The 24,178-nt window shown below is 45.2% G+C and overlaps 1 protein-coding gene across 3 annotated transcripts in view; it reads left to right on the top strand.

Moving 5' to 3' along the window:
- MTMR2 (myotubularin related protein 2) overlaps positions 1-24,178 on the top strand; it is a 450,663-nt gene that overhangs the window by 258,843 nt on the left and 167,642 nt on the right. For all 3 annotated transcript variants that reach the window (XM_085621424.1, XM_085621425.1, XM_085621426.1), the window contains one exon: positions 18,713-18,898. In XM_085621424.1, the coding sequence (XP_085477550.1) occupies positions 18,713-18,898 (186 nt within the window). The remainder of the gene's footprint in view (positions 1-18,712; positions 18,899-24,178) is intronic.

Below are 24,178 nucleotides of genomic sequence, written 5' to 3'. Positions count from 1 at the left end.
GGGGAAATTCTCTGCCACGCAACCCCTGGTTATTCGGAATTCAATTCATGATGTGCCATTCAAAACAATAGTATAAGGCCCTTCAAGTTGGCGCAATAAGTGTGAAAGGTCCCCTTATTTAAAACATCATGTTGACCCTCAGAAGTATAGATGGAAGTATGATCCATTTCATCAAATGCCCGTCATGCATCATTTTTCTAGGCGGCAATTTACTTTTGTCTCACCTTCTAACTTGGCAGGTGAATTTTTTTTTTTTTGCAAGCTTCTTTAAACTAGTAGCTCGGACATGATGCATCGTATTAGCATCTATGTTATTTGAATTTTGCAAGATACTGTGGGGATATCCTTTGGGTGATATAAGTAGATCGTTCTTACTCCCCTCTCTCTTACTTCATTGTCCCTTTCCAATATTTGTGTCTTGGATTTCTCATTCATTTATAAGTGCCTTCCAGACCTGGGGGTGCAAGATGATCTGTGGGCTTTGGCACTGGGTTGTGAATTGTAGTCTGAACCCTCTTCCTCAACTTGGTTGTCCTAACCCTGCTTTGCAGACATAATAGCACATCTAGTTGGTTTCTATACCCCCTTCTAAAAGATAGAATAAGTAGGTTTCCCATTTATCCTGGATGCTCATGACACAACAATCAATTTTATGTCGCAGTCAGCCCAACCCTATTAATTTCCTAAGTTTCACAATTTTTCATTTTGCTACATAGAATTGAAAAAGATTCTCCATTCGGTAATGCATTTGCAGTGAAGTCATTGTCAGTTTTCAATCCATCTCACACATGTTGTGTGTTATCTAGTGTTTGCATGCAGGTTTGGTCCCTGTGTTGGATGTCCTGACTGCAGGAGCTGGGGTTGTTGTTTGCCACTGCAGATACACCTTACGTCAGAGAGATTTATAATGGGGTCATTGCCAGCTACTGTAATCTCACAATGGCTCTCAGGATTGCTTACAGCTGCCTCTTCAGTTGTGATGTTTTACTGAAATAGTCCTTTATCTTGTCCCATGTCCTTCCATGATGGACAAGTGTTCCATGGCTGTGGGATCCAGGGTACTGGACCAATGTAAGGGATGTCTTAGTTATCATATATGGCTGTGCATCAACTGAGGGATTGTTGACTCCCTCAAAACACTTGGCTAATTTGGTTGGTAATAGCCTGATCACCTCGATAACATCATCAGTCCTTGATGCATAATGTAACTTTTTTGCATTTCAGGAAAAATTGCTGCTGATTTTGGGTCTAATTCGCGACCAGACAAGGAATCTGTGGCGTTGTTCAGTTCTGAAATTAATAGAGCTTTTAAGAACACTATAGGTGCCCTGGCAGAATATGAATAGCCGGGAGTGCCATGGTTTGAGGAGGTACTGGATCACTATAACTATGCTTTAATTGTGGCCATGCATCAATTGAGACCTTATTGACTCTTGGATTAATATCACTAAACAATTATAACAAAGAATATAGGAAAGGGACATCCACTTACCTCCCCTCCAGTCAGCTTGCAATCCATTGGTCTCGTGCACCCACATTTGGCACAGTTTGTGGAACCTGTGAAGTCAGTGTAAGCACTTAGATCAGACAGTTTTTTCACAAACTGTAGTTGCCATAGTTGTAATCAGCATTGCTGCCACAGCTATCTCAGAAAACCAGGCAGAAGCCCTCCACCCCTTGCTGCATGCTCTCCCCTCTGCCCCCTGCTTCCCAGAGAAGGAAGTGAGCATAGTGGTGGGAGTTGCAAGACCCAAAGTGGGCACCTATGCCGGAAGGCAAACTGCAGATAGCAATCAGTACGGGCCTTGCAGTCCTCTTCCCCTCTCTTCACCAGCCCTCGTCCTGGCTCTATAGCGGTTAGGGTAAATAACGGGCGCAAACTAACAGCCAAAATTCTATCAGTCAGGAAGGTGTTCAAGAAGTCTCCTAAACTCCAGACTCCAAGCATTGAGCACCAGACTCTAAGGTTCCAAGGCTCCGAAGCACAAGACCCAGCATTATTGGCATTATCGGAAGGGGAGGAGATTGAATAGATTTGAATATTCAGCAGTACTTCAGCATGCCTTTAAGTGGCACCGTGCAGCTCTGCACTGACGTTGTTCCGCTCCAGAAATGACGTTTGGAGACTATATATGTACACCCACTGTGGCGGATGTCAGCTCCTTTCTTTCCACACCACAAGGCGCACATCCAGAACTCCCTTCATGACTCTCAGAGAAATTTACCTAAAAAAATGTCTTCAGTGTGATATGGATGATCCTTGCACAACTGGTTTTAAGCACTGTAGGGACTGTGGCAAACAAATGTTTGTGACAGATCGCCACCAAGTGTACCTATGGTGTCGGGGATTGGGTCATGACTCCAAGACCGGCAGTGACTGCCCGTCGATGAACCCAAAGGCCATCAGGGAAACTTTACTTCGCCAAATATAAATAGAATCCTCAGCGGGACTTCTCCAAGTTGCTGTCTGTGTCCAAAGTTAGTTATCAGTCCTGTTTCCAATCCTGAGTCGATGAAGCTGCTCTATAGACTGGTCTTTGTCGCGGCCCAAATTGTCCGGTAAGTCAAGAAATGCACAAGAAATTGAAGCTGGATTCTGTACCCTTGGGCCACATGCATTTGCCTGAACCGACATGGGTGCAGTGCCACAACTCTTGATCCCAAAGTTGACCTACTTCGGCACCTGGTTCCAGCACAACCTGAGTTCCCAGGGTTTTTGATGACAATTGATACGTGCCTTCTCTCACCCCCTATACTAGCCACAGAGGAATGCCTTTCCTAAGCCATGATAATGATTAGGGCTGCTGAAGTACCTGGCCTTCAGCTCCCCACCTTGAAGGTTAAGACCAATGCGTTGACAGAAGTCCTACAACAAGAGAAAACATCCTTTGAGTCCCTTCTTCTATACAGTGAGGCACTGACAAATTATTAGGAGCTTGGGCCAAAGCTTGTTCTGGTCACCGAGTTAATTGACAGATAGCCAGCCGCCATCACCCTGCTCCAGGTGAACCTGCTTTTCTCTCGCAACACCCTTCTCCTGAAAATTTAGTTGTGGAAGCCTCCACCAGCAGGTCTATTCCCAACAACTTAACCACCACTTCCCCTGACAGGGAATCTAACTGTGTGTAAACATTTGGGAAACAAGTATTTTCCTCTGCCGGGTCTGGCACTCCAATCAGTTAATGCCAGCTGCTCTTGGAATGCTAGTCCCACACCCTGTGGGATGGCACAAGTCCTCCCTGTAGTACCCAAAGATCTCTGACCTGTTCTCCTTCAGGCAATTCAAGACGATTGTGGTGCCGCCAACTTCATGATTCATTGTGCATTGGACACCACTGATGCGAGCAGGCGAGCCATCGTCGCAGGTTTTGCTATTCAGTGCCATGAGTAGCTACGATCGACTGGGTTCTCAGGTGATGCCCAGTCTTGCTTGATGGACATGCCCTTCGACGGGACTAGCCTGTTCGGGGGCAAGACTGATTCCTCTCTATAGAGTTTTAAAGGGATCGGGGCTACCACATGCTCTCTGGGCCTGTCTGCCCCACATCACCTACCACAACAGTTCTATATCCCTATATGCGGATTTGGTAGTGGTGGCCTATACTGCCAGCCTTTCCCTCCTCAACAAGAAACCCAGTAATTTTGCGGTCAAGGCCGTGATGCCCACCGGCCCCACTGCCAAGGTCACCAGTCAACACCTCCATCTGTAGCCCCCACCTGCCAATCCTCTTTATCATGTCCTTAGAGGAGCACAACCACTCTGTGGGAGGCAGAATCCACCGATTCTTCCCGGGTTGGCAGACAATAAACTTCGGCTAGATGGGTTCTACAGATCATTGGCAGCGGATATGCATTACCCTTCCTCTCTTCCCTGCCGCACCTTCCACCGCCTCCCCAACAACTGACGGCGGACCATCTCTCCATTTTGGGGCAGGATGTGCAAGCACCAGAAGTAGGACGTGGTTCTTACTCCGGCTACTTTTTTGGTGCCCAGGAAGGATGGAGGCCTGCGACCTATTTTAGACTAGCTCCCTCTCAACGCCTTCATCCGGAAGAAAATAATCTAAATGCTGACCCTAGCCCAGGTCTTATATGTCCCCGACCTTGGAGAATGGAGGGTGCTGTTGGACTTCCACCACATCTATTTCCACATACCTGTCCTGCCTTCCCACGTGCGCTACCCAAGGTTTGTAGTGGTACAGGAGTATTTTCACTTTGCGGTGCTCACCTTTGGTCTCCCCAGGTCACCTTGGGTGTTCATAAAAGTGATTGTGGTGGTATTAGTAAACCTTCAGAGGTCAAGGGGGCCAGACTTCCCTTACCTCAATGACTGGCTGTTGAAGGAGGGTTTTCCTTAGGCAGTCTTCAACCACCGCCAGACTACGTCGAACCTCCTATCATCCACAATCACAATTGACTCCTCAGGTTCTCACTTTTATCACAGTCATTCTGGACATGGTTCGGTTTTGTGCCTTCCCCCCTGGAGAGAGTCCAGGGCATTCAGGCTATGATCCCGATCTTTACTCCTCGGTCCTGGATTTCAGTGGGATCTGAAATCTCGGTGACAGTCCATCCAGGTATTGAAGAAGAATGCAAATGACCTGCACTGGTGGCTGCTCGACTGTAGTTGGACCAGCGACAGATCCCTCTGTCTTCTCACTTGTAGCTAAAGGTTGTAACAGATACATCGTTGTTTTCCTGCGGATGTCACCTGGGAGAGTTGGAGAGCAGAACACTCTGGTCTCAGGCAAACGGTTGCCTCCATATCAGCTTGTTGGAGTTTCAAGTGATTCGCTTGACAATAAAAGTGTTCCACCAAACTAGAGAGAATAGGTGCAGTGTCTCACAGACCACATGGCCCCCATGTGGTATTGCAATAAACAGGGTGGCATGGATCCATGGATTCTGTGCCAGGAGGCCTTGCATCTATGGAAGTAATTGAATGCTCAGGACATTTCCCCAATTGCCCAGCACCTGGCATGATCTTTAAACGCCAAGGCAGAAGAACTCAGCCTCTGTTGCCTAGCGGGTCACGAATAGCAATTACGCTCAGAGGTAGCACAGGGCATCTTCTAGCAATGGAAAGAACCCTGGCTTAATCTGTTCGCCAATGCACAGTATCCAAACGTTTGCGTGTTGGAGTTCCCAACCAATTCTCTCTTGGAAATTTCTTCTGCCTACATTGGGGTCAGGACACCTGTACACCTTTCTGCCCCTCCTTCTCCTAAAAGATCAAGAAAGAGCAGGCCCAAGTCATCCTAGTGGCTCTGGACTGGTGAGGAGAGTGTGGTGCCCAGAACTTCTGGACATAAGCACATGTCCTCCAATCTGCCTGTCCCTCTGGGAGGACCTCCAGTCACAACAGTAGGGCCGGGTCTTGCACCCAAGCCTGCACAACCTACACCTCTATGCATGGAGATTGAGAAGCGACAGTTGATGGCCTTCGATCTCCATCTTGAAGTGATTGGTGTAATCTTGGCAGCAGGTGTCCATCCACCAAATCTGTCTATGCCATACGCTGGGAGAAAATTGTTGCTTGGTGTTCCTACTGAAGCACCAAACCTCTGAATGCACAGTTGTTAGATGTTCTTCTGTTTTGTTTGTCCTAACCCCATCAAGGCCTTGCTCTGGCAACAGTTAAAGGTTACCTTTCAGCTCTTTCGGCATTCCTTTGTTTACCTGATCAGCCATCCTTTTTCCAACCACCTGTTGTGTTGTGGTGCATTTCCTGAAAGAGGTGGCCTTCATGTTTGTACCAACACTGATGCCTCAGTGTGACCTTAACTTGATACTCATTTACCTGATTTGCTCTTCTTTTGAAATTCTGCAGTTGTCCTCTTCACCTTCTAACTATAAAAACAGCATTCCTCATTGCGATAACATTGGCCAGGTGAGTGAGTGAACTTTGTTTGTTGTACCATCTTATACATCTTTCTCACCCAGACAAATTAGTCCACGGGACAGAAGCGGCATTTCTGCCAAAGGTAGTCACTCCGTTCGCCATAGGAACATCCCTCATCTTGCTAGCTTTCTATGCACTGCTCACAGGACAAAGACTGGCCTCTCTGCCTCAACCCTAAAAGGGTGCTTAGTTGCCACATCGACCGGAGATTACCGACTCGATGACCAACTTGGCTTCTCTAGAAATAAGAAAGGCAAAGCAGTGCAAAAGAGAAGCATCTCACGATGGATTGTGTTATGGATCAAAGCCTGCTATGGGCTGGCCAAGAAACAGATCCCAGAAGGCTTGCGTGCTAAATCCACCACAACAATGGCTGTTACCACTGCGCTGATGCGGGTGAGCCTGTCATGGAAATTTTAAATGCTGCATCATGGGCATCCCTCCACACATAGCACTACTGCATGGACAGTCAGGTCCAGTGGGACAAGAACTTCGCCGAGCTGTCTTGCAGGATTTCTTGTTCTGAGTTGTTCCACACACTCACCACCAGAGGAGGCACACTGATTTAGTCTCTACGCACAAGGTGAGAAATTGGTGGTTAGAAGTCTTTATCAGAAGGACAGGTTACTTACTTTCATTAATGCCTTTTCTGGTAGAGACTGTAGCTAACTTCAAATTTCTCACCTACCCACTCTCCTCCCTGTTCTGTGGAATAGACACATACAGTCCATTTGTAAGATGCCAGTCTAACAGTCTGCACACTGCCATATTCTGATTTCAATGCCTCTCCTTCCATGGGCACTGACTGTGATCAGAAAGAAGCTGACATCAGCATGCTGAGGTGTCACTGATATAGTGGCGCCACCGACACATCCAAAGCAGGACAGGCCAGATGCGAATCTGCACTCTGCCACCTACCGATGTGCGAAGGATTTGCTAAAGAGCCAGTCTAATGCCTGGGAAAAGTCACAAGGTTAGTAATATGCAGTTAGTTAGTCTCTCTATGAGAAAAGGTGTTATTAAACATAAGTAATTTGATATTTTGGCACCATTCAGAAACTTTTTGGTTTGGGAAATTCCATTTTGGCCCACCTTTCTAACTGATAAGACCAAGTAATTATAAAGCATATTATCCATCTATTCATACGACCCCAGAGAACACAGATTTTTAAAGCATTAATCTCTGCTAGCTGGACTGTTGTAATGCAATCTATCTGAATCTTCCAGTTAAGTTTAAAAAGTTGCAACCTGTGCTAAATTTGTCAGCCAAACGGGTGCTAGATTTACAAAGGAAGAATTCCACCACTCCAACCTTGAATACATTACACTGGTTTCCTGTTAAGCAGAGATCCATGCTTAAATCCCCGTCTGTAGTGCACAAACTGTTGTATGTTGCCCATCCTAAGCCTTTTACATATAGATCTTGTTTTTATAAACCCAAATGTTGCTTATGATTTTATAGGCCTTTCATGAAGTTAATTCCTAGATTCTGTTGTTGCACTTTAGGAGGGAGGACGTTTTCAGTTGGTGCTGCAAAGGTATGGAATAAACATACTTTTTTCATGCGATAAACCCTACATACTAAAGTTTAGGAAAAACCTTAAAACCTGGTTGTTCCCTCTGCTTTAGTAACTTATTAAATTATTTGTTGAATATCACTCATTGTCTGTTGTATATAACTTTTAAGTTTAGCGCTAAGATAACTTCCGGTGGATACAGCGCTTTAATAGATAAAATGAATAAGTAAATAGGTCTACAAAGATAGCATGGTTCTGTATTGGAGAGTAATTTGAAAATAAGACAAAGTATTTTAAAGGATACCCAGGTAGAAACTGGGAACCAGTGGAGGCCGGTAAGAGCTGAAGTGACATGATATTTCTTGCTCAGGCGAGGCAAACACCCATATTTTAGACATATTTGATTTTGCCTTGTAATCCCGATGTTAAGACTTATTAACCTAGCCCAAACATGAATCACAGCCTGCTCCTCCGAATATGTAAAAATTAATGATGTTGATAGCTTTGTTTGGATAGAGGCCAAAATATGTTTTTACAATGTGCCTCAGTTTAGTGAGACATCTGCCTTCATCAATGGGAAACTGTTTTTTAAAACATTCCTAACTGTCTGGGGCTTGGTGCAACGTATTTCCAGCACGGGCTGGAAGTACAAACCATGAAGTAAATTAATGGAAGTCCTACGAAGATAATCTTGCCATTTGAGAATTGAGTGGTAACCATCTTTGCTTCATCCAGATCTTAATCATAGATAGCAGACACAAGAATATGAGTGTCACTGTTGCAGGTTTTAAAATCCAAATTCAAAACAGAATACTCTAGTTAACTGTACTAGTAATGGATGCTTTCCATGAAGGTTTTCCCACCACCAGAGGTGGTTTAGCAGGTGAAGATGATGATTCATTTATTCCTACTGGACCAGACTATTCAAAAAGTTACATTTCAAATGTTGATAGGCCTCATAGAATCTTGTGTTCTTCAGGCCCTTCAGTGGTCCCTGGGGACAGAATCTCTGCCATTCAGTCACATTCTTAGTGATTTCTCCCCTCTAAGTTTTGGCAGTCAGAGTGTTCAAGTTGACTCTGATAACCTTTCTTCTCTGGGAGCAAGGCATGCATGGTCTGTTGACAGACTGCTCTGCAACTTTGCGCTGTGTCAGCATATGTGGCAGAGGGAGCTCCTTGAGTTTGTGCAGGTAAGCATTGATGTTTTGGCACTTAAGCAATTCATTGGGATATCCATGTTCAGTTTGCTGATTTTTCAGGAGAAAGCACTGTTCAGGGGGATACTTTCAGCGGGCATCAGACATATGCACACAAACCGAATCTTCATCTTGAGTGGTTGCAAAACCTATTAGGGTTTTTGTGTAGACAGGCATAGATCTCTAGGCCGCTCATCAGAACACAAACTACCCATCCTATGGTCAAGATTTCAACGTTTGTGACCCTATTTAATGTTAACATAAAAAACTTTAGGTGCCATATGGTCCTTTGTTATGACTTCTGTGTTCCTGTTCATCCCATCTCCCGCATTTCAAAGTAAGTCAACCATAATTACTTTTGCCAGTTTTCTTCTGAGCAGAGACAGTCCTTTTGTCTCTAGGCAAAGAAGTATATTGCTCCTCGTCAAATTGCTATTTGTTGTCATGAGGGAAGAGCCAAGCATAGTAGAATTAATTACTGCTAAAGATCCCTGGTAACACTACGTAGGATTTTCTAGCTGTTTATTGATATGTGCTGATGTAGTGTTTTAGGATGAAGCCAATAAAGCTACAATGATAGACTTGAAGCTAGTTTTTCACAGTCATACATATAGGTGATGGACATATATGCTGCAATCCACATGTAACATTTAACATTTATGCCATTAGTAACATTAGTCCTGTAACAAGTTACTCAGGTCTTGCTTACAAGTTAAATAAACCAGTCGGACTTAGCCAATTATACATCATGCTTAGGAGTTACATCACATGCACTTGGAGGATGAATATGAGTCTCTTGGTGCGGAGAGTAAAAATGGCAGCAAAACTTAACCAAAAATGAGGGCACAACTTCAAAAGATGTATTTCCCTATTGATATACTGGTAAAAAGTAGACTAAAACAACCAATACGTCTCCTGTGCAGATCATAGAGTTCTGTTTTTGCCATTGTAATTTTTTCTTCAGCTATCCCCCTCAAATAAAAATGTCACCTGACTACTGCCTCTGGGACCTCGGACTAATTTTCATACACTCTATTTGGACCTTACTACTTTGCTGGATAGCTTGTCCTGATTTAGAGATTGTCAGGGTCATTTAGACCCTGTTGGATGGCTGCTAAACTACCAGTTCAGTAGAGACTTTGGCCTTAGCTTTCCTGGTGGAGGACAGGCCACCATATTAGGAGATCCCTGCTTACCGCACAGAGCTAAGTCGTTAGTGCCTACGCGTTTAAAATCCGGGGACTGCTTTGTATCCAAAAATTGATGCTGAAAAGAATAATATCTGACCGGGAAACATTTGAACAAGAAAAGAGATTGCTACACATAGAGCACAAGGATATGAAGAAACAATAGAGAGGCACAGAATGAAGCTCACTAGCAAAACAGATAACAATTGTTATGAAAAATTGTTAAACAACAGAAAAAAAGATATAGAATATTTATTATGGAATATTTAACACCACTTTCTACTTTGAAGCACTGTAAGATCAAGTTAGACAGTATATTAAGTACATTATTTCCTGAGATGACATTTTGTTATGTATAAAAGAGGTTATATCTTAACAGATCATTAATAAGAATGGTAAAACAGAAAACAAGGTGTACAACAAGTGACAAATAAGAAACAAAATGGAACGTATCCTTGTTTAGCATGTAGAAACTGGAACTGTGTGATTAAGGGACCTAAAATACAACATCCTGGCCTTGAAGAGATACTTACATTACTGGACCTTGGTTTCCTGCTCCTGGACCTTGGTTTCCTGCTTCTGTACCAATCCTCTGTCTGGGCTTCTGGCACCTGCCTTCTCCCAGAGGTTTCTCAGCAGCCCCTCCACAGGTCGCCAGTAGAGTACCCTCCTTGCAGCACTCCCCAGGTCCCTTAGCTTTAGCCATCCTGCAGGGCATTTGTGTATCGGCAGCAGAGTCAGTCGCCACCCTCTTGATGGGGGTCACTCATCTGCAGTTTCAGTCCACAAAAGATTCAGGGCAAGCAGATTCATCCCTATACTGTCCTTCAGGGCTTGCAGGGGGCCAGCACCTCTGGTCCTGGAAAAGCACTCCCAGTCCCTGAGTGCCAGTTAGAATAATAGTCCTTCAGTCCATCCTTGCAGTGGAGTCAGGTTGCAGCTCCTCCCAGGTGGACATTTCTCCTGCATCGCTACTTCCAAGTCCAGTGAGTTCTCAACTGTCTCTCCCGTATGCAGAAATGTTTAAGTGGGGGTGGAAAGTTTTGGAAGGCCGGCACCTCTGCTCCTTCCTAGGGTGCCACATCATCACTCCACTCCTGCCCCAAACCCTCTTGCACAGCATTCTGGGACATTTAAACATGGCAGCGTGAAAGTCTATGGAAAGACTTCCCTGAGAACATCAGTCTCGCCCCTAGCTGACACAGCTGCCTGCTCCTTTCTCTCCAAAACATAAAAGGGATGCCCCTCCTGTATTCAGCTCCAGAGGTATAGCCTTCTTCCTCTGTTTCTGTTGATATGGGCTTGCCCAGGCCAAGTGCAGTGTGAAGAGTTATTTAGCGCATGCAGGTTTCCTTCCCACTCCTTCCTCCCACAGGAACTAGGCCAACCACTGGCAAAAGACCATACTGTGTGGGGATGTCTTTAATCATCTCATGGGCCAGCAGAGTAATAACTTGGCCCAGTAGAGGGTCCTGGAATCTGATTATGATCTGATTCAGGAAAATATAACAATCACTCAAGTGCCATAAGCAGTGCATTTATCACAAAAGTGATTTTGTATATGCACTTGGGGTACATTTGCAGTCTAAGATTGATGCCTGACTGGTATCTCTAGGTCTACGTAGGGTGAAACTATGCTATGGCGCAGATTTCCTCTATAGTGTGTTATCAGAAAAGCACACAGTCTTTTCAGTAATCATTACAGATATACGCTATGATTGCCCACACAATATAAGATCTACACTGGGAAAGTACTCAAGGGTCCCTTCTGCGACATTCTACCTGCATGCAGATACTGGGATGAGCTTGATGGTAGTCTCACATGGTCAGCCCACACATGTATGCAGAAGCATGCACTCACATGCTCGTGGGTAACCAGCCCAGAGCTTCTTACCCTAGCTGCACAGGAGCTGACCTTACCATAAAAGGCAGACACTGGTGGTCAGCATTCCATAGAATTTATAGTGAGTAAGAGTCAGTTGGTGAGATTTATTCCCAGTAAAAGTCCAAAACCAGGTACTTAAAAAGCAAAAATCCATTGGGATTAAATGGGTGGAACCCGTTTGTTATAGTCACTTTTGTAGGGCACAGCGTTAAAGGTGGAGGATACTGTGAGTAAGCTCTCTTACAGAGTAAATCAAAAGTCTGTGGCCATTTCACCAAGCAAGAAGGCATATCTTTTTGTGTTACTCATTTGTTGGAACAAAAAGGCCAATACCACTCAGCCCAAAAATGTTATTATTTCTGAAAATGAAATTCTTAAGAAAGATAATCTCCAGCAAAGCACTTCTAATGATACAGTTGAACCTGCGAAAGAGTCTTCCATCGAGGATACAGTGATAACATTTAGCCAGCCATCATTCTGTACCTTTATTCAACAACAATTTCCCTGATTCACCCAATTCAAATTTTCTGTTAAACGTCTCGGTTATGGCTCCCGAATTTTTGTCTAACAAGATGGTGATTCAGGTTCAATTATTCTAAATAGGGTTATATGATAGAGATTGATACCAAAATGATAAGACTAAATATTTTGATTATGTGAATTTAAGCCAAAGTATAAAAGTCAAATGACAGTTGCATCTGCTCTCCGATTTTATGGTTTAAAACATTTTATTGAAATTTTCAATATAAAACTGAACGTCTACAGCCTGTTCCTGAAAAATAATCAGGAAGTGCACTCCAATCAGGGTCCAACTTATTGAGAGTTTTCTCCCAGTGTGTCCCTTTTCAATTTCCTGTGTCCCTCCCAAAATATGTTCCTCTTCAACTTCCCCTGTGACTATCCCCCAACTATGCACCCAAGTCTGGACATGTGTACTGTTCTACTTGTCACTATGGTCGCTGTGCTTCAGAATACAGTACATGGTGTGTATTTATTGGTATGAGCTGGGATTCATATGGGCTAATAATCTTAAGAGCTCACAGATACCTCGGGGCATATTAGCTCTCCTCATACTGCTAATGGATATTTAAGTAAAGGCTCCCAAATACTATCAAAGATGACCTTCAATTTGGCTGGACATAGGAGAGCATACTTCATTCACAACTCACGTAGGCAGCGTTTGACTCTGAAGAACGATGTGAGCTGTTTTTGGACCTCCCGGATGTAATCTGGGAATACGACAATCCTGTGGTTATCTTAGCGAGGCAGCTCCGATTGCTGCACATTTTTAAGAATGGCATCAAGGTCCTTGAAATGTAGGAGTTCCGCTACAATAGAGTGGGGAGGCGTGCTAGCCCGGGGGCACCGGACCGCCACTTTATGTCCCCATTCCATGGAAATGAATGGAGTGAGGGCGTGAGGGGGACCAAGTCTTTGAACCAGGTCTCTACAGAGTCAACCATACTTGTGCCCTTCTTGCCATCCGGCAGACCCAGCATTATAATATTGCTATGCCAGGCTCGAGACTTGGCATCTTCTATGCAGTTCTCAAGAAATCCCACTCACTCCTTGATAGGATAGCCAGGAGCTATTTCTGAAGGCCCGAAGTGTGAGGTTGCAGTTCCACGATCGCCCTTTCAGAAAGCGTGACCCTCTTGAAAAGCTTGCACTGGTCGTCTTGCAATAGATTGATGTCCTCAGAGACGGCATCCACCTTCGCTTCCAGGTGGACCCTAGATGCCTCAGTCTCCTTCAGGATAGCATCAACTTTGTCTGGGCCTTTGGTCGGGACGGCGTGACTCCAGGGTATTGCTGCTTGGTGAGGCATTTTATTTTTAAGGGTTGAATCTGTTTTTCGTATTTCTGACTGAGGCTTTACACATTGGTCAAGAAGAACTAGAAATATAGTTGCAGCAGTTAGTATATTTTGCAAAATATGTGCTACATTTGGCTTGAATGCTGTTAAAATTGTAAGAAGTTGTACTATGATGACCGCTTCTGAAGAAGTACTAGCATTGGAAATAATCCTTTGCCAATGTTTATATTTAAGCAACACGAAGCTCTGCCCTTAAGTGATGGAACTTTTACTATAGCTAATAGTGATAAAGTAGTCTGCAATGGTACATTTACTATGGCATGTAGTTTACTTTATCTATGCTGTCAATGCTTGGGTATTTGGATGTTCTTTAACTATAGTAAATTAGTTGAAAAATGTTCTATATCTAAAATAATTTGGGGCACATGCATCAAGCATGTTTGCCTTGGCAAATGGGCATGGGGCCGGACTTGGAATCAACCAATTGCATGCCACCCACGCCCATCAACTCCATCCACAAATCAAACCAAGGGGTCTATACTCAACCAAACACAGCCTCTCAAAGGCCTTGAATGCAAGAATAAAAGGGAACAAAATCTGCAAATACAAATACTACCAGTTCTTCGTGCGGAGTATAGAAAGAAAGTCTTGCAGATAAATCTAAGAAGATTGAGGCAGAATGGCTGAAAATATTCACCCTTCTTAAAGAAAGGGGACATATTCAACTTTGGAAATACATCAAACAACACAGTAACAACGGTCAGACAAAAGGGAACGGAGTGGCAGCCGTTGAGTGGGTCACACACGCAAAACAGTTATACTTTAACCATCAGAACACATCATATACCAATCCTCAACAATCTACCCCAGCAACACGTCAGGTCAGATGGTGCCCCAGGACCCAATGGGGTCCCCACATCAGTGTACAGAGCCTCACATGCATTCTGGGCAGGACAGCTTACACCACTCTTCAAGTAGGCCTACGCCACCTCAACAATTCCATCGTCCTAGAAAGGTTCCATTCTCTTCCCCAGTTATAAAAAAGTGGACTGCACGAAACCAGAAAACTACTGCCTTATAGCTTTATTAGACATAGAAGCAAAAGTGTATGCAAGAATACTATTGAAAGAACTAGAAGCCTGGGCAAAAGACAACAACATCCTTCCCGTCTTTCAATCTGGTTTTAGGCCCGAAAGCTCCACCACGGATAATGTCTTAGTATTGGGTCATTTGTGACACCGAGCTACACAGCCAGCGCAATCACCTCTTTTTTGCTGTTTTGTGGATTACAGCGCAGCATTTGACCGGGTGGATCGAGGAAAAAACAAGACTCCTGGGGAATTCCCCAACAGCTACTAAAGGTAAAAACAGCATTACATCAGGGAACCTGGGTCTGCATAAAGACCAGCTGATCCACTGTAACAGCCAAGGTGCCAACCAACAACGGCCTGAAACAAGGCTGTGTCCTCACCCGCGTTCTCTTTAATCTTTACACTGCAGACCTGGGGAAAGCCTTGGGAGGCGCATGTTTATTAACACCAATTCTGGGGAAAGTGCAGCTCCAAATCCTTCAGTATGCCAACGACATTGTAATAATGGATCACACGTGGACTGGTCTACTGAAAGCACTAAATGCTCTCTACGGGTAAAGAACAGCGAATTAAAACAGCTCAATGGCGCCTAGGTGACCTACAAATCAAAACATGCATGAGCTACAACTACCTTGGCGTCAGGCTATCAGATGGGGCAAAACCAGTGGCCCACCTAAAACACCTAAGAAGCAAGGGAGCCGGCATCATATACAGTCTGAAACGCCTAAATCAGCATCCAACTGCAGAACCTATTCTGAAGGTTCTGAGAGCAAAACTTGTCCCCTCTCTTAATTATGGTCCTCTATTATTTCCCGGCGCACTGAACAAGCTCTTGTGAACCTACAAATCTCCGCTTACAAGAAGGTGCTAACTCTCCCCGGACAGGCCAGGAGAGCCAGAGTGAGACTGGAGCTGGGACACGCCCACTCGGATATCATTTGCTCTCTGGACATAATAAAATACTTCATTAGTACCTCACGTGACTCAGCACCCTCCCTCACTGGAAGCTCAAATTAAAACAATCTTTGAAAAGGCTGGTTCCCCATGGCAGTTACAGTTGGCAGCGGCTTCAAGTCTACTTGAAATAGAAATTTAAGGACCTCCTTCAAAGAGCGCATCGACAACAACGCACACAACAGCAAAGAGCTCTTCAACATCGTGAAGGAATTCTCCAACCCCAGCTCCAACTCCAACGACATCCCGCCATCGCAAGACCTCTGCGACTCCCTAGCCACCTTCTTCCACCGCAAGATCGCAGACATCCACGACAGCTTCAACAACCAGGCCCCCCCGACAGACACCGACACCTCAGACTCACCGCCCCCCCAGCCACCTCCTGTCCTCCTGGACCCACGTCAACGACGACAACACCATCAAAATCACGAACACCATCCCCTCTGGCTCACCATCTGACACTCTTCAACGTCTACATGGCACCGCTCGCCAACATCGTCCGATCACACGACCTCAACATCATCTCATACGCCAACGACACCCAGCTGATCCTCTCCCTTACCAAGGCCCCCACCACCGCCAAATCCAACCTCCACGAAGGAATGAAGGCCATCGCCGACTGGATGATGAACAGCCGCCTGAAACTGAACTCAGACAAGACGGAGGTCCTCATCATCGGAGCCACCCCCTCCGCCTGGGACGCCTCATGGTGACCGGCCAGGAGCTGCACCGACGCCCACTGACCACGCACGCAACCTGGGGATCATCCTGGACTCAGCATTGTCGATGACCCAGCAAGTAAACGCTGTCTCCTGCTCCTGTTTCAACACCCTCCGCATGATCTACAGATGGATCTCTACTGGAACCAGAAGAACGGTCACCCAGGCCCTCATTAGCAGCATGCTGGACTACGGCAACGCGCTCTACGCAGGAACCTCAGACAAACTCCAGAAACGACTACAATGCATACAGAACGCCTCTGCACGCCTCATCCTCGACATCCCCCGCCACAGCCACATCACAGCCCACCTGAAAGACCTGCACTGGCTCCCCGTCAACACGAGGATCACCTTCAAGCTCCTCACCCACGCTCACAAAGCACTCCACAACACCGGACCAGCGTACCTCAACGAACGACTCACCTTCTACACCCCGAACTGCCAGCTTCGCTCCCCCGACCTCGCCTTCGCCACCGACGAACGAGCGCCGCTAAGACCTGGAACACCCTCCCCATCCACATATGATAGACCTGCTGACCTTCAAGAAACTCCTCAAGACCTGGCTGTTCGAGCAGTAGCAGCACCCCCGCTCACCCCCAGGGCCTTGAGACCCTCACGGGTGAGTTGTGTGCTCTACAAATGTCTTGATTAATTGATTTGCATAACCAGGATATCCCAGTCACAGCCTGGAAAAAGACAGTGAACGAGCAGGTTAAGAAAATATTATTTGAACGGGACCTGGAAAGTTTATGCTGCAAACCCAGTCTTTCTATACTGGACACCTCTTATATCCTGGGAATACCTCAGCCTTACTTTGAGCAAGTATTGACAGTCCAGGCCCGGAGAAGAATCACTTACATGAGACTTCTCGCACTGCCCATTGCGGAGTTCAATCCATCCTGGGCTCGGGAGGACAACTCAACCGCTTGTCGTCTATGTAGCTATCAATGTGAATCTTGGCTTCACCTGCTGTGCTGCTGCCCAAAGATGGCAAGAGAGCGGCATTGCCTGCTACTCCCAATTTGCAGGTCTCACGGCTTTAGACACTGTAGAGAAGTCACAGACCTGTGCTTCTCCACCAACACAGCACAAGCTGTGGCCCGACTAGGGAAATTTATAGATGAAATTCGGACTTCACTGACACATACCATTAAAACCACAAGCTGCAATTTGCTGCAACCCTGAGTGACAATGACCAAATATCTTATAAAGCAAAATAACAGTCCGGTACCCACAATATAATCAGAGTCCTGCCTCGGCTTTCTCCGAACACAAATCCCAGGCACACAAGAGAACACAAATGATCAAGACTAGAGGATTAAACAAGCATGCCAGACAAGTTAACCCATTTACCCTGCACTGAAACAAGGAAGATAATGTTGTTTTAAATGTTTAGTCATAACTAATGCTGGGACAGATGACATAAAGGTTTTATTTAAGCACTGTAAATGAACATTAATTTATTGGGCAATGGACCCACCTAAAGGACATGCAAATTTGGTTCCCCAAACGTAGTTGTCATCCTTACGTACTAGCTCTTTAGTTTTAGCTCGGACTATTGCTTTTACGATTTTATAGATTTTAGCTAACTTAGTTACCCCAGTTGGAATATGCATGATGGTTATGAATTCAAAACTTTTTTCTTTTTCCTTCCTTCCCCACTCATGGAAAATGAAGTATATTGTAATGATTTTAATTAATTGAACAATTAAAAGAATCATACACATGCCTTCGCAAACTGGCCGATTCGCAAAAGATGCTTTTCAGATGCAGCAAACCCTATTTTAGGATTCGGTAACCTGTTAGTGAATTTTAAAATGGGTTTGCGATTCGCTATTAGGAAGGCGCGTGTTTAGGGCATCCCTACCTAATACTGAACCGCATCGGTATGTAAGAATATTTTGTGACCGAAATGCAGTCGCAAAACATTAGCATTTTACCACCTACTTTAAGTAGGTGGTAACCCATTTGCAAATGGGAAGGGGTCCCAAAGGGACCCCTTCCCCTTAGTCAATGTTTGTTACAGCATGTTTTTAAGAGCAGGCAGTGGTCACATGGACTTTAAGGAAAACGGACTGCTTTACAAAAAGAAATCGCTTTATTTAAAAGCAATCACGGACATGGTGGTCTGCTGACTCAGCAGGCCACCATCCCTGTGATTTTACGATTCCTAGGGGGTCGCATATTGCGATCTACCTCATTAATATTAATGAGGTCGAGCGATTTGCAAACCGTTAGGAATCGCCATCTGAAACTCTTTGAGTTTCATACATTGTAAATTGCGATTACCTAATCGCGATTCTCAGGAATTCGCAATTAGGTATTCGCAATTTGCAATTTTGATGCATGTAGCCCTTAGATTTGATAACTGTAAACAGAAAATTATAGTATTGAATGAAAATTGATTTATTAGTTTACCATATTGTAATATGTTTTTTTCAAGGCTAGAGGAGGAGGTTATGAAAGTGAGGATGCTTACCAGAATGCTGAATTGATGTTTCTGGATATCCAAAATATTAATGTTATGAGGGAATCATTACGAAAACTGAAGGAAATTGTATACCCTAGTATTCAGGAAGTTCATTGGCTGTCTAATTTGGAATCAACTCACTGGCTGGAGCATATTAAGGTAATCATTGAATATTACAAAACATTCTTGATGTTTCATGCTATGTAATTCCTCTTCTGCCTCTTACCCCTTACCTAACTGTACCATTGTTCATAATATTTGAGTTTTACCTTTACTTATACATTCTGCACATTCCATAAAATGATATGACCCATCCATCATCCATAGGGATAATGTCAGTCATGCATGCAGTGATGCTCAAGTTTGCATGTGATCCGTTGTCTAAAAACAGTAAATACATGTTTTTGCATCCACTGCTCTCAGTTCAAATGCTAACCTGTCAGTGTGGAGTAGAATGTCTCAAACAAAGTCAGCAAACCCATCCTTACGAATCTGTTTATAAATCATATGTATGAATACAAAAATTGATGATCAAAAAATGGCAACCGCACTCACCACAGTCAAGGGACAGGAATATCCTATTACCCAATACATGTTAACAACTTCCATGTTTCACTTAATTTTACAGTTGGTAAGATACATTAACTTAATCTTTTGCTTACCATTTTATAACTTAATATTAATCACATTTTTAACCCTATCTAACTGGTTCTCCTCTATTGGATCTTTCATAGATTCACATGCTTGAATAATTGTCTGTCATCGGTCTTGGAGCCCTCAGTCACCAGCGTTATCCGTAACAGTGTATGATTACTCTCAATAACATTGAAAAAGCTGTAGACTACATACACCTAGTCCACCTCAGTGTGTCTTGCCAGTCTGGTCCCAGAAACCACAGCTCTTGCCCTGACAGAGGATTCCAACTGATGTTCTACTGCATATTCAGTGCCAGGAAATCCAATGGAGATCTGTCTTCGTTTGACTTTTCTCAAGAGTTTTTAAACTTCGACCCTGACAACTTATCACTGACAGTGTTCTGTCCCATTTTCTAATGTGAAGCTGATGCATAACTATGTATCAGTCCCAGGATGCAACCGCCGCCTGATTAGATGAAGAAATCATCGTACATAAAAAATTGTCCATTTTACACCGTTTTAATGACTTAGTATTCTTTTTCTTGTTGGATATGTAGAGATGGTGATTTCGATTTTCAAATGCTTGTACTTTGCCAATCCAGCCCTTTTCTACAGCATGTCCAAATTCCCACTTCTAATGACGTGAAGTTTTTAATCTAATGCATTTCGGGCTTAACTTCCTTCTTCAGGGTTAACTGTGGTATTGAAAAAAACAACAATGCATCAGATTCACTTTAAGTGCCCAATTGTCAATAGTTATTGCTACAAGGTGCCTTGTGCCTGCTGAAACGCTAAAAAATGAAAACCTAAAAACTCAGTGCCTCTTGCGTTTACCCGATTATCACACTAAATGTGCCTTTATGGTGGCCTGCGAATAAAATGACTGAACATTGATAGTGAAAATGGAAATAAAAAGTGAACACATGATGTGACTCCAATGTAAACTCTATAGCAAGCACATTTAAAAAGCGTGAGTTTTACTCTTATAACGCTTCCTATCTCTGACTTCCAACCCTATTGTAGAGAGAAGCGGCTTAATTAGTCGCCCGTGTTTAAACAAGCAAGTGCGCCCAGTGAAAGTTACGCCCATTTAAAACCACGTGCTACTTAACCGTATGCGAGCATGAAAATTAAAGAAATATGTGAAAGTGGCCTAATTACATCATGAGAAAAAAACATGACAATAGATGTATTTGTAAAGCCTACTAAAGTGACTGAATATTAATTAATACACGGGTTGTGAATCCTATGTTCACATAAGGAACAAGAGCACTACCAATTCAAAACCATGACTCCTAGGGTTATCAGCAATTGTGCGATGGCTTTCTCTTGGACCTGTCAGCTGCCTTTGACACAGTCTCCCATCACATTTTGATCAACAGACTCCACCGCATCAGAATCCAGGGACATGCCCTCAAATAGATTGACTCATTCCTCACCGGAAGAACCCAGAGAATCTGTCTCCCACCATTCATCTCAGACCCCAAGAAGATCATCTGTGGCATCCCCCAAGGATCATCCCTAAGCCCCACCCTCTTCAACACGTATATGACCTCCCTGGCCAACACCATCAGATCCCACGGGTTCAACATCATCTCCTACGCTGATGACAACCAGCTCATCCCCTCGCTGATAAAAGACCGCTCCACCACCAGAGCCAACTTCCATAGATCTATGATGAACGTCATGGACTGGATGAAGGACAACTGTCTCAAGTTCAACACGGAGCAGAAGGAAGTCCTCATCTTTGAGAACAACACCTCTCCATTGATCGACGCATGGTGGCCTGCTGAACTCAGCCCATCGCCTGGCCTGACAGACCACGCCCGCAACCTCAGCATCATCTTGGGCAGTAAGCTATCTATGACTAAACAGGTAAACACAGTCTCTTTCGCCTGCTTCAACACCCTATGCATGCTCTGCAAGTTCTTCAGGTGGCTCTCAGTCAACACCAGAAGGACCGTCATACAGGCCTTCGTCTCCAGCAGGCTGTATTACGGGAACACACTCTACGTAGGAACCACTGCAATCCTCCTGAAGAGACTACAGACAATACAAAACTCAGCGACCAGATTCATCCTCGAACTCCCCAGACAAACCCACTCCACCCCCTACCTCAAGGAACAACACTGGCTCCCGATCCTGAAGAGATGCCAGTTCAAGATGTTGACTCATGCATACAAAGCCCTGCACAATGAAGGACCAGCATACATCAACAAACGCATGACCTTGCACCAACCAGCCAACCAACCAGACACCTATGATCTGCCTTCCTCTTCCTTGCAGACACCCGGCGGATCTGCCGATGCAACAACAAAGGGTGCTCCTTCTCACACCTGGTGGCCAGGTCTGTTTCATCACTCCAGAACTTCAGGAAAGAACTCAAGACCTGGCTGTTCGAATGAACAGACACCACCTACCAAAGAGCAACTCCAGCGGCTTGAGACTCTCGCAGGTGATTTGCCGTGCTTTACAAATCCATGATTGATCAATTGATTCCCCCAGGGCCGTTTTTAAAAATAAAGGGGTTGAGGGGCAACGCGGACCCTCTCCCAGAAGCTTGATAGGCCCTGGAGACCACATCCCAGGGCCATTAGTTAAAACTAAGGGGAAGGAGCAAGCGGTCCTCTCCCCTGGCCTATTTCGGCCCTCGGTACCTCATCCCCGGGGCCTGGCACATTTTTTAGGTGGATGTGGGCACACGCGGCCCCTCTACCCCATGCCACTTTTGTCCCCATGGATCCCATCCCATAAGGCCCATCAACATATTTAAGGGGGGAATGCAGCCCCTTCTCTGAGCCGATTTCAGTCCCAGGGAACCCATCCCCCGGGGCCTGGCACCATATTCAGCTGGGAGAACGGCACGCGGCCCTCCTCCCCTGGCTGATTTCGGCCCAGGGACCCTAAACCCTGCCTAACAAAGGGTGGGTGCCCACCCAGGGCACCCACCACACTATCGTTTAACAGCGGGAGCCGGCATTGCTGCTGCCCGCAGGGAGCAGCTAATAATGCTGCTCCCTGTGGGCGGTGGCAAAGTTTAAATCTTTTTCCCTGCTCGTATCACTGGAGGCAGGGAAACAGATCTAAAGTTTGTTCCCAGCGAGCATTCTTTAAGCTCCTGCCAGCTGGCAGCGGGCTTGGCGTTTGCTTCCGCTTGGCAGAAGATTTCAAATTGCTCCTGCTAAGCGAGAGCAAACAGGTTTCCCTGTCTGCGCCAGTGCGGGCAGGGAAACCGCTATGTCCCAGGGGTTGGCACCCTTGTACATAGCCTCTGAGTCACCCCAGAGGGTAGGAGCCCCGAGGGCCATTTTTGGCTCAGGGAGGGGGCCACGCAGCTCCCCTCCCCCTTTGCACATTTGACTGGGCCCCGGGGCTGAAATTGGCCCAGGGAAGGCGGCTGCGTGTCCACCTCCCCCTTTTGAAATATGGCAAGGCCCTAAGGGATGGGGTACCCAGGGCCAGATCATCCCAGGGAAAGGGGCAGTTTGCCCCTCACTTTACATTCCTGGTGGGCCCCAGAGATGGAGCACGGGCCAAAAATCATCCCGGGAGGAAGGCCGTGTGCCCCCCCTTTACAATGCGGCCTATCCCTGGGGCAGGGGGTCCTTGTGGCCAAAATCAGGCTGAGGAAGGGGGCAGCATACCTTCTCCCCCAGAATATTTTCTGGGGTACGGTGCTATTACCGTACCCCAGAGGATGGGGTCTCCGGGGCCGAAATCTGCCTAAGGATGGGGTCCATGTGCCCCCCTCCCCCAAAATATAAATATTTGTTACCCACAGTACCTGGCACACCCAGGGGCTCAAAAGAAAACAAGCATGGGAGACCCCTCTTGCTTTTTTTGAACGATTTTGCTGTGGATTTGCGGGTCCTCCACTGGTTAACTGCTTTAAAAAAAAAAAATTCAACATTTTTGTCCCGTAGGCGGGGTCCCTCTGGGATCCCATCACCAGGCCTAGGGCATCGGGGTATTCCTACCCTGCCCAATTGTGTCTTATTTGATATATTTTTTTAGGACTCAAACTGAGTTCCAATTCCTAAGATGGCTGCCACCACTTCTGGTTGAGGTGGTGGCAGCCAAGCAGATCTCAGTTTGAGATCTGTTGGTATCTGTGGAACCTCCGCAACCCTAGATATACAAAGTTAATGAGCATTAATTTCTCAAAAACTACTCAACGGATTTACACCAAAACACTAAAAGCACTCTTTCTGGACCTATATCTAGCTTTCTGCCAAGTTTCGTGCAAATCCGTTCAGCGATTTAGGCTGTAGCTGTGTCAAAAGTTCCTTTGGAAATATGACTGAGGAAAATGTGTTTTGGAACCCCCTTTTTTTTCGGCCCCTTCTTGACAGATCACCCCTAAACTTTCCATGTGTAAACTGGGCAAGAAGGGAGCACTTTAAAAAAAAGTTTTGTGAAGATTCGCTGCACTCGCCAAAGTTATTAGCAACCCAAAAAATGCAATCCCAATGGAAACACGATCCTAACTATAACTACTCATCAAAAAAGCCGCAAGGCGAAACGCGTCTGTCAGGCCAGGGGGCGTCTGCACAATAAAGCATTTCAGCTACAAATATTACTCCCGTGAGTGCTTTCCATCTGGGTATGGGAAAGGCATACCTTGTTGTTGAATTATACGTGGTTCACCACCGCAGGAGTGAGCACCCAGGACAAGCAGGGGCGGCAGCGGTGGGTTCCGGTTCTGAGAAAAATATAAATATATATATATATCTATATATATATTCACTGAAAAAACCATAGGTTTCAGACATGTTATAGTTAGCGGAAATTTTACTGATAAAAA

Source organism: Triturus cristatus, chromosome 8 (genome assembly GCF_964204655.1).
Source record: "Triturus cristatus chromosome 8, aTriCri1.1, whole genome shotgun sequence".
In the NCBI taxonomy this organism is placed as follows: Eukaryota; Metazoa; Chordata; class Amphibia; order Caudata; family Salamandridae; genus Triturus; species Triturus cristatus.
The sequence above is the reverse complement of the archived record's forward strand: the minus strand, read 5'-3'. Positions and strand labels throughout refer to the sequence as shown.